This window comes from Dendrobates tinctorius, unplaced genomic scaffold (genome assembly GCF_039654945.1).
Source record: "Dendrobates tinctorius isolate UK_male_01 unplaced genomic scaffold, ASM3965494v1 ptg000097l, whole genome shotgun sequence".
In the NCBI taxonomy this organism is placed as follows: Eukaryota; Metazoa; Chordata; class Amphibia; order Anura; family Dendrobatidae; genus Dendrobates; species Dendrobates tinctorius.
Genome location: NW_027361765.1, coordinates 5,542,574 through 5,558,770, shown reverse-complemented (window position 1 = coordinate 5,558,770; position 16,197 = coordinate 5,542,574). Strand labels below are relative to the sequence as shown.

The following is a 16,197-nucleotide window of genomic DNA, read 5'->3' as shown; positions in this document are numbered from 1 at the left end:
TCCATAAAACACAGAAATAACCTACTATTGATGTCCCATGATTTCAGGTATTGGATCTAGCAATTTAGCAGTCTATATGGATAAACTCATGCAAATGCATGTTTTAAATTTATCTAGTCATCTTAGAGACTGCATGCAATTTATTGATCTTCTCAAAGGAATTAAATGGCATGAATCATTTGTTTTCCTCACACTCTTATGTCTATTCTATGTATTCTATGTATTCAAATATCTCCCATGATATTGGTCTTATTTGTTTTGAAAAATTTGTCTCTCTGGATAATAGACTTCTACCTTAACAGAAAGAATTTTTTTTTAGCTGACCTATCTTATACTTAAGAATAATTATTTTACATTTCAGAAAAAGTTAAACCATCAGGTACCAGGGACGGCGATGGGCTCTAAAGTAGCACTAACATATGCTAATCTTTAAATTAAGGTGTTTGAGGTTACACATATATACAACAGTCCCTTTGACAACAGCATTATATTGTATAAACGTTTTATCGACAATCTGTTTTTCATTTGGGACAATTCTAGCAATGATATTCTCAACTTTATCGATTATATAAACTTCAAAAATTGGTGGCTCTCTTTCTCAGCAATTTTGAGCAAAATTGATATACAGATTTGGGATCTTACCATTTTCCATATGGATGGTCGAATCTGTAGTCAAATCTATTTTAAGAAAGTCGATGAAAATGGCTACATACATTATACAAGTGATCATTAACAGAAACAGTTAATAAACATTCCACACAACCAATTAAAAGCTTTCATGACCTATGTTGTATCCATATGTCCAGGTCGGTAAGTACTTACCAACTTTTGATGTATGGATATGTCATAGCATGCACAGGAGATGTGAATGCATGATCGCTACAGCATGATAAACTGATTTCACAGCTGACACCCGACACACTGCCAGGAGCTGTGCCTACACCGTTCATGGCAGAATAATCCTCTAAATGCTGCAATCAATATTGATAGAAGCATTTAGAAGGCAAGCAGAGGGAAGGAGCCCAGTCTTCCCTCCGATCGATGCCCCATGGTATCATCGTGGAGGCCGATCGTTACCACAATGTCCCAATGTCATCATGGCTCAGTTCACTAGGCTCTAGCAAGTTACTTAGATCATGCACAGTGCATAATCTATCTAACTTGGGTCAGTTACAACAAGTTATAATTGCTTTGCTTTATAACTGCAAACATAGTGTTGAAAGTCAAAGTCTCAGAGTGGGATTAAGTGAGAAAAGTAAAAAAAAATGATTGAAAAAATATGTTTTTTTAGAAAAAAATTACAAAATAATTTAAAAAAATGTATATTGTACTCATTAATAAATATTAAAAAAAAAACAATAAAACAAAAAACTACATATATTTGGTATTGCCACATCTGGAACGACCCACCCTATTAAAATGTTACACTGGCTAACTCCATCAGTGAACTTGATAAAAAAAATAAAAAACGAGGAAAAAACGATGCTTTATCATACCTTGGAACAAAAAGTGAAATAAAACGTGATTCAAAAGATGAATGTAAATAAAAATGGTATAGCTGAAATCATCATCTTGTTCCGTAAGAAACAAGCCATCATACAGCTCCATTAGAATAAAAATAAAAAAGTTTTTTTTCTAGAAAATAGTTTATTGTGCAAAAGCGCCAAAACAAAAAATAAATAAATAAATGTGCTATTGCTGCAATCATACTGACCTGGAGAGTAATGCTGCCTTACCAATTTTACCACTTGCGGAACGACATAAAAAAAATTCCAGAATTCCTGTTTTTTTCCATTTTGCCTCTCAAAAATTGGAATAGAAAGCAATCAAAGAATGACATATACCGAAAATGGTACCAATAAAAATTTCAACTCGTCCAGCAAAAAACAAGCCATGACGTGACTCTGTCTTTCAAAAAGCTAAAAACTAGGTTTTGCAAAAAAAAGCATCTTTTAGTGTGTGAGAGCAGCCAAACATAAAAAAAGATACAAAGCTGTTATCGCTCTAATCGCACCGACCCCAAGAATAAAGTCGTCTAATCACTTAAACTACACAAGGAACTGTGTAAATAAATAAATAAAACCAATTCACCTTCTTTTTGATTTGTTAATTCTGTCTCCAAAAAATTGTGTAAGGCTCAACTCACATTTATCCTTTGCTCTGCAAATGGAACCCTGGTGGACGTTTCCATGTAGTGAGGCAGATGGAGACACTGTAGACACCTTTTGACTTGTAATCTGTCTGTGTGCATCTTTTTAGGCATGCATAAAAATGCAGTTGGCCACAGTTTTGTGCACTTCTGAAAAAAAGACACAGCTGAACAGAGGCCAGAAGGAATCTAGAGTAACTCTTACTGCCTCATTATAGTGAATGGATCCTTCTGGGGTTTCATCTGAACCACATCACTCAGAGATTTAGCTGGACTGCCCAATGTAACTGCTCAACATAGAGTGCAGGACAAATGTGACTGTAAATGTTATGTAAAATGTTCCCAATAAAAGCTTCAACTCAATTCACCAAAAAAAAGCAAGTCACCACTCCGATATACGAGTATCATCTGCCAATGGAAATATAGGGGGCTACCATGTTACTGGTAGCACAAATGGCTCCTCATCCCCTAAATACCCTCTTCTCTTCTGAGCCTCAGTGTGCCTAAACCACACTTAGTGTTCACATGTTTGGCATTTCGGTTACAAAGACAGCCCACCAAGTTTTTGGGTGCGTGTCTCCAGGATTATGAGCTGGGCACTACAACTTACTGGTCACTAAACATACTGGTCACTACAATGTACTGGTGACTACACTGTACTGGAGACAATGCCATACTAGAGGCTACAATGTACTGGAGACTACAACAGAAGTTTGCAATATTCACTCAGCAACATCCACTGTTGCCTATTTCAGGAAAACTGCCACAGAGTCAATATTGTCACCACATCTGCAGATAAATTCCCAAAGGGGGAATTTGAATGGGGTCAGTTGAGGGAGGATTCTGCTTTTCTAGCACTTAGGAGCTCTGTATATGGAGTCCACAAACTATTCAAGCAAAATCTGCACTCAAGGAGGCAAATAGTGCTCCATTCCCCGGAATCTCACCACATGGCTAAGCAGGACTGTACAGAAATACAGCACTGGCAAAAATTAAGAGATCACTTCCAAATGTTCAGTTTGTCTGATTTTTCTCTTTATAGGTATATTTTTGAGTAAAATGTAAATTGTTCTTTTAGTCTATGAACTGACATGTCTCTGAATTTCCAAGCAATAATTATTTTTCTTAAAAGGAGAAATGGTCAAAATTAAAAAACAAGCAAACAATGCTTTCAGACCTCAAATAATGGTAAGAAAACAAGTTCATAATCATTTAGAAACAATAATACAAATGTTATAACTCAGGAAGAGTTCAGAAATCAATATTTTGTGGAATAACCATGATTTCATGCATCTTGACATGCTTGCCACGAGTCTTTCACACTGCTCCTGGGCCAAAAATTTAAGCAGTTCTTCTTTGTTTGATGGCTTGTGACTATCCATCATCCTCTAGATTACATTCCAGAGGTTTTCAATGGTGTTCAGGTCTGGAGAATGGGCTGCCCATGATAGGGTTTTGATGTGGTGGTCTCTTAATTTTTGCCAGCACGAGTTGTGGGACAAATTTTGGTGCCAATTTTACCCCCTTCCCCATGTGAAAATGTAAAATCTGGGGTTAAAACTAAATTTTGGTGGTATTAAATGGTATTAAATTCTGTGAGGCATATGTGATTTCAATTTGATCACTGCACCCAATGAATTAATTGGGGGGTGGAGTTTTGTAAAATAAGATCACAAATGGTGGTTTCTGCTGTTTTGGCACCTCAGGGACTCTGCCAATGTGACATATAGCCATCAAACAATTCCAGCAGTATCTGAAGCTACTTCTCGTCTGTGCCTCAAAAGTAGTTTTCGACCACAAACAGGGCATCAGTGTACTCGAAAGAAATTTCACAAAAAATTTTGGGGTCCATTTTCTGTTGCTGTCATTGTAAAAATAAAAAATGGTGCTAAAACAACACTTTTTTGGAATAAATATTTTTTTTTTTATTTTCACAGATCAACATTGTCAAATTCTATGAAGCACCTTGTTGCTTAAGGTGCTCATCACATGTCTGCATAAATTCCTTAAGGGGTCTAGTTTCCAAAATGGGATAATTTGTGGGGGTTCCACTGTTCACATCAAACGTGACATGGCATCTGCTAATGATTCCAGCCAGTTTTGTGTTCAAAAAGTCAAATGGTGCTCCTTCCCTTCCAAGCCCTGTTGAGCGCACAAACAGTAGAATTCCCTCACATATGGGGTATCGGCGTACTCAAGAAAAATTGGAAAACAAATTGTATCATGCAATTTCTCCTCTTATCTTTGTGAAAATAGAAATATTGGTGCTAAAATAACATTTTGTAAATGGTTTTGTAAATTTTGCGGAAAGATGAGAGATCGCTGGTCAAATTGTAACCCTTTTAAATTCCTAACTAAAAATAATGTTTCAAAAATTCTGCTGATGTAAAGTAGACATGGGGAACATATTATTTCCTAACTATTTTGTGTGACATAACTCTCTGGTTTAAGGGCATAAAAATTAAAAGTTTGAAAATTGCAAAATTTTTCCAAATTTTCCAAATTTCTTATATTTTCACAAATAAACACAAGTCATATCAAGGAAATTTTACCACTATCATGAAGTACCATATGTCTCATTTCTCCTAATCAGTGGGGTCCATTGAAGCGTTCCAGAGCTATTTTTTCATAAAATGACAGTGGTCAGAACTGAAAGATTTGGCATGGTCATGAAAGTGAAAAACAGGCTTGGGGGCAAGGGGGTTAAGAGAATTAGAAAAAACTGCATGCTTGATAACGATTTCAAAACTTAGGCAGAGATTTTGAGAAAAAGAATTAAGTGACAATAATATCCCAAATAAGCTAATTAACGCCTTGATCCCCAAGGGTGGTTTGCATGTTAATGACCAGGCGAATTTTTACAATTCTGATCACTCTATCTTTATGAAGTCATAACTCTGGAACGCTTCTGTGGATCCCGGTGATTCTGACCTTGTTTTCTCATGACATATTGTGCTTCATGATAATGGTAACATTTCTTTGATATGACATGCGTTTATTTGTGAAAAAAATGGAAATTTGGTGAAAATTTTGAAAATTTTGCAATTTTCCAACTTTTAATTTTCATGCCCTCAAAACACAGAGATATGTCACACGAAATACTTAATAAGTAACATTTTCCACATGTCTACATAAGCACAATTTTGGTACCAAAATTATTTTTGTTAGGAAGTTATAAGGGTTAAAATTTGACCAGCGATTTCTCATTTTTACAACAAAATTTACAAAACCAATTTTTTAGGGACCACATCACATTTGAAGTCACTTTGAGGGGTCTATATGATAGAAAATACCCAAAAGTGACACCATTCTAAAAGCTGCACCCCTCAAGGTGCTCTAAACCACATTCAAGAAGTTTATTAAACCTTCAGGTGCTTCACAAGAATTTTTGGAATGTATAAAAAAATTAACATATAACTTTTTTTCACAAAAAATTTATTTCCGATCCAATTTATTTTATTTTACCAAGGGTAACAGGAGAAATTGGAAGCCAAAAGTTGTTGCACAATTTGTCCTGAGAGCTATAATTTTTCCATATTTTGGCCCACAGAGTCATGTGAGGTCTTGTTTTTTGCGGGACGAGTTGACATTTTTATTGGTACCATTTTTGGGAACGTGACTTTTTTGATCGCTTTTTATTACGATTTTTGGGAGGCAGAATTAACCAAAACCAGCAATTCATGAATTTCTTTTGGGGGGGTGCGTTTATACCATTCCGCGTGTGGTAAAATTGATAAAGCAGTTATATTCTTCGGGTTAGTATGATTACAGTGATACCTCATTTATATTTTTTATGTTTTGGCGCTTTTATACAATAAAAACTATTTTATATAAAACATAATTATTTTTGCATCGCTTTATTCTGAGAGCTATAAGTTTTTTATTTTTCCAGTGATGGAGCTGAATTGAGGCTCATTTTTTGTGGGACAAGATGACATCAGCGGTACCACGTTTAATTATATCCGTCTTTTTGATCACATGTTATTCTATTTTTTGTTTGGCGGTGTGATGATAAAGCATTGTTTATTGCCTCATTTATTAAGGTGGTCACGAAACGGGTTAACTAGTGGGACAGTTTTATAGGTTGGGTCATTACAGACACGGCAATACTAAATATGTGTACTTTTATTGTTTTTTCATTTGCATAAAAATTTTTTTATTGGAACAATATTTATTTATTTATTTTTACTTTATTTAGGAATTTTAAAAAATATATTTTTAAACAGTATAATTTTTTTTTAACCTTTTTACATTGTCCCAGTTTGGGACATCACTGTATAAAGTCAGATCGCTGAGAAGCCACCTCCCTGCAGGACCTGGAAGGACCCTGCGACCATCTTGGATCCAGGGGTCTGCAGGCAGGGAGAACCTCAGAACAACGCGTTCACATCGCGTTGTTCTGAGTGTCTGAGGGAAGCACCCAGGGAGCTGCCTCACTGCATGATGGTTCTCTATGCCACCGGAATGCTGCGATCTTGATCGCAGTGTTCCAGGGTTTAAAGTGCCGCGAGCGGTCTGTGACCACTCCTGGCACTAAGTGTGGGGTGTGAGCTGTGAGAATCAGCTGACACTTGGCTGCGATTGGCCACGCTTCCCCCCCGTGAGCGCAGCTGATCGCCTATGACGTACTATTCCGTCCATGGGAATTAAGTCCCAGGTCACATGGATGGAATAATACATCCAATGGCAGAGAGGGGTTAAACAAGCTTTTAAATACTCCTGAAATTTGAGCCAAGACTCATTTTTGCATAGCAGTAAACCACCAACTAACTCTACATATTTTGAAACTAATTTCAGTTGCAACTTTTAGCTTGTTTAATAAAATATGTAAAACACTACAAGATCACTGGCTTTTTTTCTTGATGATCCTATTCTGGAGAAAACCCTTCCCAGAAATCCTGGAATCATGTTTAAAAGAGCCCCTACAATTAGGAACATTTTGACTCTGAGTAGGTTAAAAATTCAGACTAAAAATTAATCTGATCGTAATTTATTATTCAGCAATTTTCCCAATGGGATATTTAAATGTAACAGCACCAATTGTTTCTGTTGCCATACTTTTCTATTCAACATTGATGCTCGCAATTCACTTCCACAGGAAAATCATTTCAAATTAAAGGTTTTTTTAATATGTCAGAGCAGTTTTGTGATATGTATGATAGAATATGCTTATAAGAAACCACTCCACAAAAGAATGAATTCCCATAGATCAAATATTTTAAAAGGATTTTTGCCATATGCACTCTTGCACCACTGCAGCACAGTACAAAATAAAGACTATAGGGGATGGAGTATCACACCTATTGAATGGATACCTATTAACACTATCAATTGTACTGAATAACTTAACATGGAGAGCCTGTGTATTGGGCGCTCCATGCATGTCCTGTGACACAGCCTTGATACATGCAGCTGCGGAGACGAACAGCTGATCAGCAGCCACGCTCCATGTTGTCCGAGTTCCCACTGTAGCTTATTCATTAAGCACTATAGCTTGCTGAATAAGCAGGGACCAAAACAAATTCGCTCAGCTCTAGCCTGGATCTATTCCTCTTCTGTGAGTTTTAATTTTTTATAATTTTTTTCAGGGAATAATTTTAAAACTTTTTCAAATATTTGTTTAATTGATAGAGTTTTAGAATAGAATTTACATTGTTTTATTTTTTTATTAACGTTCACATGTGTATTTATACAAAAAAAAATTTTTTCACCCAGCATGAGATTTTTCCCCTTTTTTTGTCTACAGTAATCGTTATTCAAATGGACAAAATATTGCTAATTAAATACCGCAGTTGCCTACACACCACCCCTTAAATGCCTTTCTTCCTGTTATTAAAGTTATTAGCAGTGCAGGCAGAAAAAATCCAACTTCCATTTCAATCTTCTTGCAAAATCTTTGGATCTGGTTTATTGAGCTTCCTATGGTGCTGTAATGTCACAGCCAGGTGATTACATCCTTGTACACATTATTTTTACACTCTTTATCTGGATAAGATCATATTTTGCGTTATTGTTTTTCAGTCCTAGAGTCCAATAATAACAAGGCAACTGTGAGCCAGCATTAAAAACAACCTAAATCTAGCAGTCATAAAGAGCATTCATTCTTATCAGTTTCTAGGGGTTATTTCACAAACTGACTAACATACTGTACAGGTAAATTATGGTAAATTATGGTCTCTATATGAGCGGCTGACAATTACTTTTACCCCTTAATGACCAAAGCTATTTTTGATTTTGTATTTTTATTTTTTGTGTCCACATCAAAGGGAGGGAATCTGACATCGGCGTACATTTATACCCGATGTCGGAAAGGGATTAACCATTATTAGTAGACAGTGTAGCCTCATAACTGAACACTTCTGCCCGCCTCTGGCTTTGAGAACAGATCTTTGAACACCACCATCGATCAGACATTGATGACCTGTCCTAAAGATAGGTCATCAATGTTAAAGTAATAGACAACCACTTTAATATTCATTTGTTCTGCATTACAAACAGATTGGCCTTTCCAATAATTGATATAACTACTAGATCTAATACTACTGTAAAGACAAGTTCCAGAGAACCAAGTGACTATGGCCGCCAACTAAAGATATAATAGAATCATAGAATAGTAGAATCATGGTAGGATCATAGAGTTGGAAGGGACCTCCAGGATCTTTGTGTCCAACCCCCTTCTCAATGCAGTATTCACTAAACCATCTCACACAGATGTCTGTCCAGCCTCTATTTGAAGACTTCCATTGAAGAAGAACTCACCACCTCTCATGGCAACCTGTTCCCCTCATTACTGTCAAATTTTGTTTTCTAATATCTAATCTGTATCTTCTCCCTTTCAGTTTCATTCCATTGCTTATCATGTTTCCATGTGCAAATTAGAATAACAAGGATCCCTCTACACTGTAACATCCCTTCAGATATTTGTAGACAATTATTATCTCCTCTCAGCCTTCTTTTTTGCAAGCTAAACATTCCCAGATCCTTTAGCCGTTCCTCATAGGACATAGTTTGCAGTTCGCTCACCATCCTGGCAGTGCTTCTCTGAACTTGTTCCAATTTGTCCATGTATTTTTTAAATTGTGGTGCCCAGACCTAGACACAGTATTTCAGATTAGGTCTGACCAAGGAGGGAGATAATAACTTCACATGATGTAGACTATATGCTTCTCTTAGAACATCCCAGAACTGTGTTTGCCATTTTTGCTCCTGTATTACACTGTTAACTCCTGGGCAATCCGTGGTCTATTAATAAACCCTAGTCTTTTTCACGGCTGCAGTTGTTTAGTTCTATTCCTCCTATTTTGCAGATGTCAAATTTGTTCTTCTTGCCTAGATGTAGAATCTTGCATTTCTTCCAATTAATTACTATTCTATTAGTTACTACTCATTGTTCAAGCTTATCTAGATCCTTCTGAATCCTTACTCTGTCTTCCCTAGTGTTTGCTATCCCTCCTAGAGTTACTTCATCTGCAAAATTGTTTAGTTTACCTTCAGCTCACTTATTCAGATTATTTGTAAAAATATTGAACACTGTGACCAAGACAGAGCCTTGTGGTACCCCACTTGAAACACTCTTCCAATTGGAATTACAACTGAGTATGATCACTGAGCCAGTTATGAATCTACCTAACCATAGCCTTGTCAATCCTATACTTGGTCATTTTCTCAATAAGGATAATATGAGATACTTTACCAAATGCTTTGCTGAAGCAGACATATCCTATATCTACCACATTTCACTTATCTACCCAGTCAGATTTTTCTCATATTTTAATAGCTGAAGATGGAAACTTGTTAATGTCAGCCAATTGATATATCCTGCTTATTGCTAACTAAATGCATAAAACTTTTCAATTTTTACAAATTATTGTCACTCACAGATAAACTTACAGTGGGAAAAAAGTATTTAGTCAGCCACCAAATGTGCAAGGTCTCCCAATTAAAAAGATGAGAGAGGCCTGTAAATGACTTCATAGGTAGCCCACAACTATGAGAGTCAAAATGAGAAAACAGATCAAGAAAATCACCTTTTCTGATTTGGCAAGATTTATTTTGCAAATTATGATGGAAAATAAGTATTTGGTCATTAACAAAAGTTCATCTCAATATTTTGCTATATATCCTTTGTTGGCAATGACAGAGATCAAATGTTTTCTGCAAATATTCACAAGGTTGACACACACTGTTGGTGATATGTTGGCCCATTCCTCCATGCAGATATCCTCTAGAGCAGTGATGTTTTGTGCCTGTCACTGGGCAACACAGACTTTCAAATCTCTCCAAAAGTTTTCTATGGAGTTGAGATCTGGAGACTGGCTTGGCTACTCCATGACCTTCATATGCTTCTTACAAAGCCACACCTTCATTGCCCTGGTGGTATGCTTGGAATCATTATCATGCTGAAAGACTCATCCACATTTCATCTTCAATGCCCTTGCTGATGGAAGGAAGTTTGCACAAAAATATCACGATACATGGCCCCATTCATTCTTTCATGTACACGAATTAGTCGTTCTGGTCCCTTTGCAGAGAAACAACTCCAAATGATGGGGTTGCCACCCCCATGCCTCACAGTAGGTATGGTGTTCTTTGGATGCAACTCAGGATTCTGTCTCCTTCAAACACAGTGAGTTTTATTTCTATGAAACAGTTCTACTTTTGGTTTCATTAGACCATATGACATTCTCTCAATACTCTTCCGGATAATCCAAATGCTGTCTAGAAAACTTCAGATGGACCCAGACTTGTACTGGCTTAAGCAAGGGGTCACGTCTGGCACTGCAGGATCTGAGTACCTGGCAAGTAGTGTGTTACTGATGGTAGCCTTTGTTATGGTGGTCCCAGCTCTATGCAAGTCATTCACTAGGTCCTCCAGGTGTGGTTCTGGGATTTTTGCTCTCCGTTCTTGTGATCATTTTGACCCCATGGGGTAAGATCTTGTGTGGAGCCCCAGATCTAGGGAGATTATCAGTGGTCTTGTATGTCTTCCATTTTTTTATTATTGCTCCCACAGTTGATTTCATTACACCAAGCTGCTCACCTATTGCAGATTCAGTCTTCTCAGCTTGGTGCAGGGCTACAATTTTGTTTCTGTTGTCCTTCAACAGCTCTTTGGTATTCACCATAATGGAGTTTGGAGTGTGACTGTTTGAGGTTGTGGACAGGTGTCTTTTCCACCATAATTTAAAAAACAAATCTTGCCAAATCAGATAAGGTGCTTTTCTGTATTTGTCTTCTCATTTTGACTCTCATAGCTGTGGTCTACAATTACAGGCCTCTCTTATATTTTTAAGTTGTTGAACTTGCACAATTGGTGGCTGACTAAATACTTTTTTCCCCACTGTATTATAAAGACCAAATAAACAGAACCCTGGAAAATATGATTCAAAGATATAGTAGAATTTCACTTAAAAAACTTCATTGAGAAGACAATTTTAAACTTTTCTAAGAGGTTTTATTACAAATACTACTAACATCAGCAGAAAGGTGAGATACATAAAGGAAACTGTGCTCAAATAGAATAATCACAACTACAACAGGCTGTTATGTTAGCTTATTACTTACCATATCATACTCATTAGGCACTTTTACTAGCAGTGTACGACATCCATGATTGTTAGATTGAATGACATTGAATTGCTGATGATTTTGCATATTGATGGTTCGTGTCAAAGCAAATCTACTATCCAAAATTCTAATTACTTGATGTGAATGTATTTGTATGAGAATGGGACAGATCGGTTCATTTGGTCCTTGCCATTCTTGAGCTGGAAAGAAAAAGGAAAAATATAGTGCACTGTGATGACCCAGAAGAACAGCAGGGTTGGATTTCTACTGATTGCTGGACTGCAGTGGTAGTAACTTGTTAATCACAAAGTGACCATATTCATGTAAGTGTAATAAGGAGCTATTTCGGTCCTACTGTATGTCAAGTGACTGCTCCCCACAATGGCCGTATTGGTATTAAAATCTACTAGGATTCTGTTCTATACTTAATCTTCACAATAGTTTGGAATTTCAGTTAAGTATGAAGGTGTTGGCAGCAAGCCAATTAAAATTAAAAAAATTAATTTAGATTAAAATGGAGCCAAATTTAACCTCATCCACTAATGTTGTTAGTTATTACCTTGTATCCACAACATCACTTTACAATTTTATGCAACCATTTTTATGGGATATAATCATCTGAACTTACAGTGTCATAGTTTGATGATGCATACTAGGGTGATACAAAAACAACTTGCATAAAGCTCTATATTTACTATAGTTAAAGAAGCACTCCCGTCAAAGTTTTTCTCCTCTTAGTATATTGCATTCATCACATGTCTACAGTAGCACTGTGTACTTACAATTGCTCATTTTGTACTTCTACCCAGAAATTCTTCTGTTTTCCATTAAGTCTATAACATCACATGAATAAAAACTAACTAGCTGAATAATTTTAATTTCTATGCAGAAATAGGTAGTCTTTTTTCCCTATATAAGCCATGCGTCAGTGCAAACGTCCTTGGCGAGCAAAAGTCCTTGGGAAAAGACTTCCTGTTTCTACACAGAAAAGCAAAGAATTAACAGGGTAGATAGACAAAATTAGCAATTGTAAGTGCACAGTGTTATATAATATGATGATTACAATATATGAAGAAGTGAAAAACTTTGATGCTTCTTTAATAAATACAATTCTCCTATGGGTAAAATGTCCAAACACCCAAGTTATTAACATTAAAGATATGTTTACATGCGACTGATACATTGACGATCTTTAGCAGTAGAATATCAGCAGCAAAAACAGCACCAAATGCGGTTTTGTTACACATTTAGTTGTAGAATTGCAGATAATTTCTCATTTAAGGTTATCCACTTTGTTGGTAGTGTAATATGAAATAGATTTTCCCCAGAAAAATCAGCAACAGAAAATATAAAGCATATCCCTTCTGTGGAAATATATCTTGAAAGTGACCACTTTAATAATTCGCTAGCCTTAAGAAAACCAATCATGTTTGGTATATACCCTGAATCTTATGCTATTTAGAAAACTTGTTTTACATCTCTGCAATTAGCTGTAACAAGCTGATCATTTCTACTTTAATTACATCTTCAAGAGATATGTTATATTAGTCAGTAGTAGAGTTGAGCGAAACGGGTCGAAAAAATTCAAAAGTCGCCGACTTTTGGCAAAGTCGGGTTTCATGAAACGAAACCCGACCCTAGGATGAGGTCGGCCACGAGGTCGGCGACTTACGCGCCAAAGTCGCGTTTCAAAAGTTTGTTTTGCGCTCTTTTTCAGCCAATCAGGATCCACGGACACTGTGGGCAACGTGATGACATAGGCACGGGTCACCACCATCTTTCAGAAGGGCATGCAAGTGATTGGCTTGCTTTGGTGGGCGTCACAGGGGGTATAAAAGGGCGTGCACGCCGACCGCCATCTTACTTCTGCCGATCTCAGTATAGGGAGAGGTTGCTGCTGATTCTGTAGGGAGAGCGTTAGGCAGGGAAGAAGACCAAAAAACTGCTTCTGCTGCTAGCGATTTGGCCTGCACAACACACCAGTCACTGTGTGTGCAGTGCAAGGGGAGGCTATATAGTGGTGTATCAGTGGTGTTGGTTGTTGGGCTGCCTTCTAAGGCTTCCTGACAGGCTGGCATTACTGTTTACCCACTGCTCCGCAAACTGCTTTTTTAAAAGCAATCCAATCTCCCTTATCCTCTAGTCACTTTGGTCACAGCTGTGCCATCGAGCCTGTCACATAGCGCTCAGATATTCATTGGGCCTCAAACTGCTTTTTTAAAAGCAATCCCAATTTTTTTTTTTGTCCTGCTGAGAAGAAAAAAAAACTGCTTCTGCTGCTGATAGCAATTTGGCCTGCACAACACACCAGTCACTGTGTGTGCAGTGCAAGGGGAGGCTATATTGTGGTGTATCAGTGGTGTTGGTTGTTGGGCTGCCTTTTAAGGCTTCCTGACAGGCTGGCATTGCTGTTTACCCACTGCTCCGCAAACTGCTTTTTTAAAAGCAATCCAATCTCCCTTATCCTCTAGTCACTTAGGTCACAGCTGTGCCATCGAGCCTGTCACATAGCGCTCAGATATTCATTGGGCCTCACACAATCCAAAAGTGTCCAGTGTCCAAAAGTGTGTGCAGAGATTCAAAATCTCACTTATCCTCTAGTCACTTAGGTCACAGCTGTGCCATCGAGCCTGTCACATAGCGCTCAGATATTCATTGGGCCTCACACAATCCAAAAGTGTCCAGTGTCCAAAAGTGTGTGCAGAAATTCAAAATCTCCCCTGTCCTATAGACACCTTGTACCTTGTTTTACATACTATATAGTTTGTTGGATTTTGTCTACATTTCTACCAAAAATGAGGAAGGCTGGTGGAAGAGGCCGTGGAATTGGGCAGGGGTTGGCAGCTGGTAATGATGATGTTGGTGGTGGATCTGATGGTACCGAATGCAGGAGGTGTTGAGCCTGCGTCATCGTCTGGCTACATAAGGCCTCGAACGCTTAGTTTTCTAGGAGTTGGCAAACCGCTTTTAAAGCCAGAGCATCAGGAAAAAGTTTTGTCTTACATTGCTGACAGCCTCCAGCTCTATCGCCTCCTCTTCTTCAGTTGTAAAAAGTAAATAAAAGCACTGAGTCGTCATTGGAGGCTCATGTTCATGAACCACACCTTTCCTTGTGTCCTTCACCCCAACCAAGATTGAAGGATGACGCAGGCCATACTACTGATTACTCCATGGAGCTGTTTTCACATACCATGCCTGGATTATCAAGTCAAATGGTGAATTACCCAGGCCAAGATGAATCTGACATGGAGTGCACTGATGCACAGCCGCTGATGGATGATTCTGCTGGTACATTCACTCAGAGCACTACATTGTCCTCGCAGTGTACAGAGCCAGATTCTGACCCTGATGAGACTCAGGTGCCCCTTCTCGCACACTATACCACCATACACGGTGACACAGAGGAAGGTGCACATGACATAGAAGAGGAGGTGATGGATGACCCAGTTGTTGACCCAGATTGGCATCCATTGGGGGAAGAGGGTGCTGCTTCCAATAGCTCAGATGAGGAGCATCCACAGCAGACATCGACATCGCAACAGCTGTTATCTGGCAGGCACGGAGCACTCTAAAGACAGGTTCCAAACATCAAAAGAGTTGCTGGACAGCTTGTCCAGAGGGTCAAAAGATCACAGCGTGCTAGGCCGCAAAATGTCTGCCAAAGTAGGAAGAGTGCAGTGTGGCACTTTTTTGAACAAAATCCTCATCATCAGGCCAAGGTTATCTGTAAGAAGTGCGCAAAGACCTTTAGCCGAGGGAAAAATCTGAAAAATTTGAATACCAGTTGCATGCTTAGACATTTAACCAGCATGCACTTGCAAGCGTGGACACAACACCAAACCTCAAGTGCCACATGTGCAACTGATCACAACGAAGGTAGTTAGCAACGCTACATTGTTTCCCCCACTGTAAGCCCACCGGTTAGCACAGCAGCAAATGTTGTGGTGTCGTTGCAAGGCCACAGCAGTCAGGGGATCCCACTGTTATATCAACGAAAGATTGATTCTAGGCCATCAGAAAGAACACCAACTCCATCACCATCATCAACCCTCTCTCAGTCCGCCCTGTCCACCGCTACTTCCACCATATGCAGCTCTCAAGTCCAGCTCACCCTCCCAGACACTATGAGTAGGTCAAGAAAGTACTCAGTCTCTCATCCGCGTACACTGGGTTTGAACGCCCACATTGCCAAACTAATCTCGTTTGAGATGATGCCCTTTCGGTTGGTGGAAAGCACAGCTTTCCGCGAACTCATGGCCTATGCAGTACCACGCTATGACCTACCCAGTCGCCACTTCTTCTCTCGCAAAGCCATCCCAGCCCTCCACCATCATGTGAAAGACCGCATTGTCCATGCACTCAAGCAGTCAGTGAGTGGAAAGGTGCACCTCACAACTGATGCATGGTCCAGTCGGCATGGCCAGGGCCGTTACGTGTCCATCACTGCGCACTGGGTTTGTCATGATCACGTGTGTCAGGAC

General features: G+C 38.5%; 1 protein-coding gene across 1 annotated transcript in view; it reads right to left on the bottom strand.

Moving 5' to 3' along the window:
* Window positions 1-16,197, bottom strand: part of LOC141098900 (dual oxidase 1-like) — a 354,647-nt gene that overhangs the window by 183,283 nt on the left and 155,167 nt on the right. Inside the window, exon 17 of the mRNA XM_073586871.1 lies at window positions 11,714-11,916. Within this exon, the coding sequence (XP_073442972.1) occupies window positions 11,714-11,916 (203 nt within the window). The remainder of the gene's footprint in view (window positions 1-11,713; window positions 11,917-16,197) is intronic.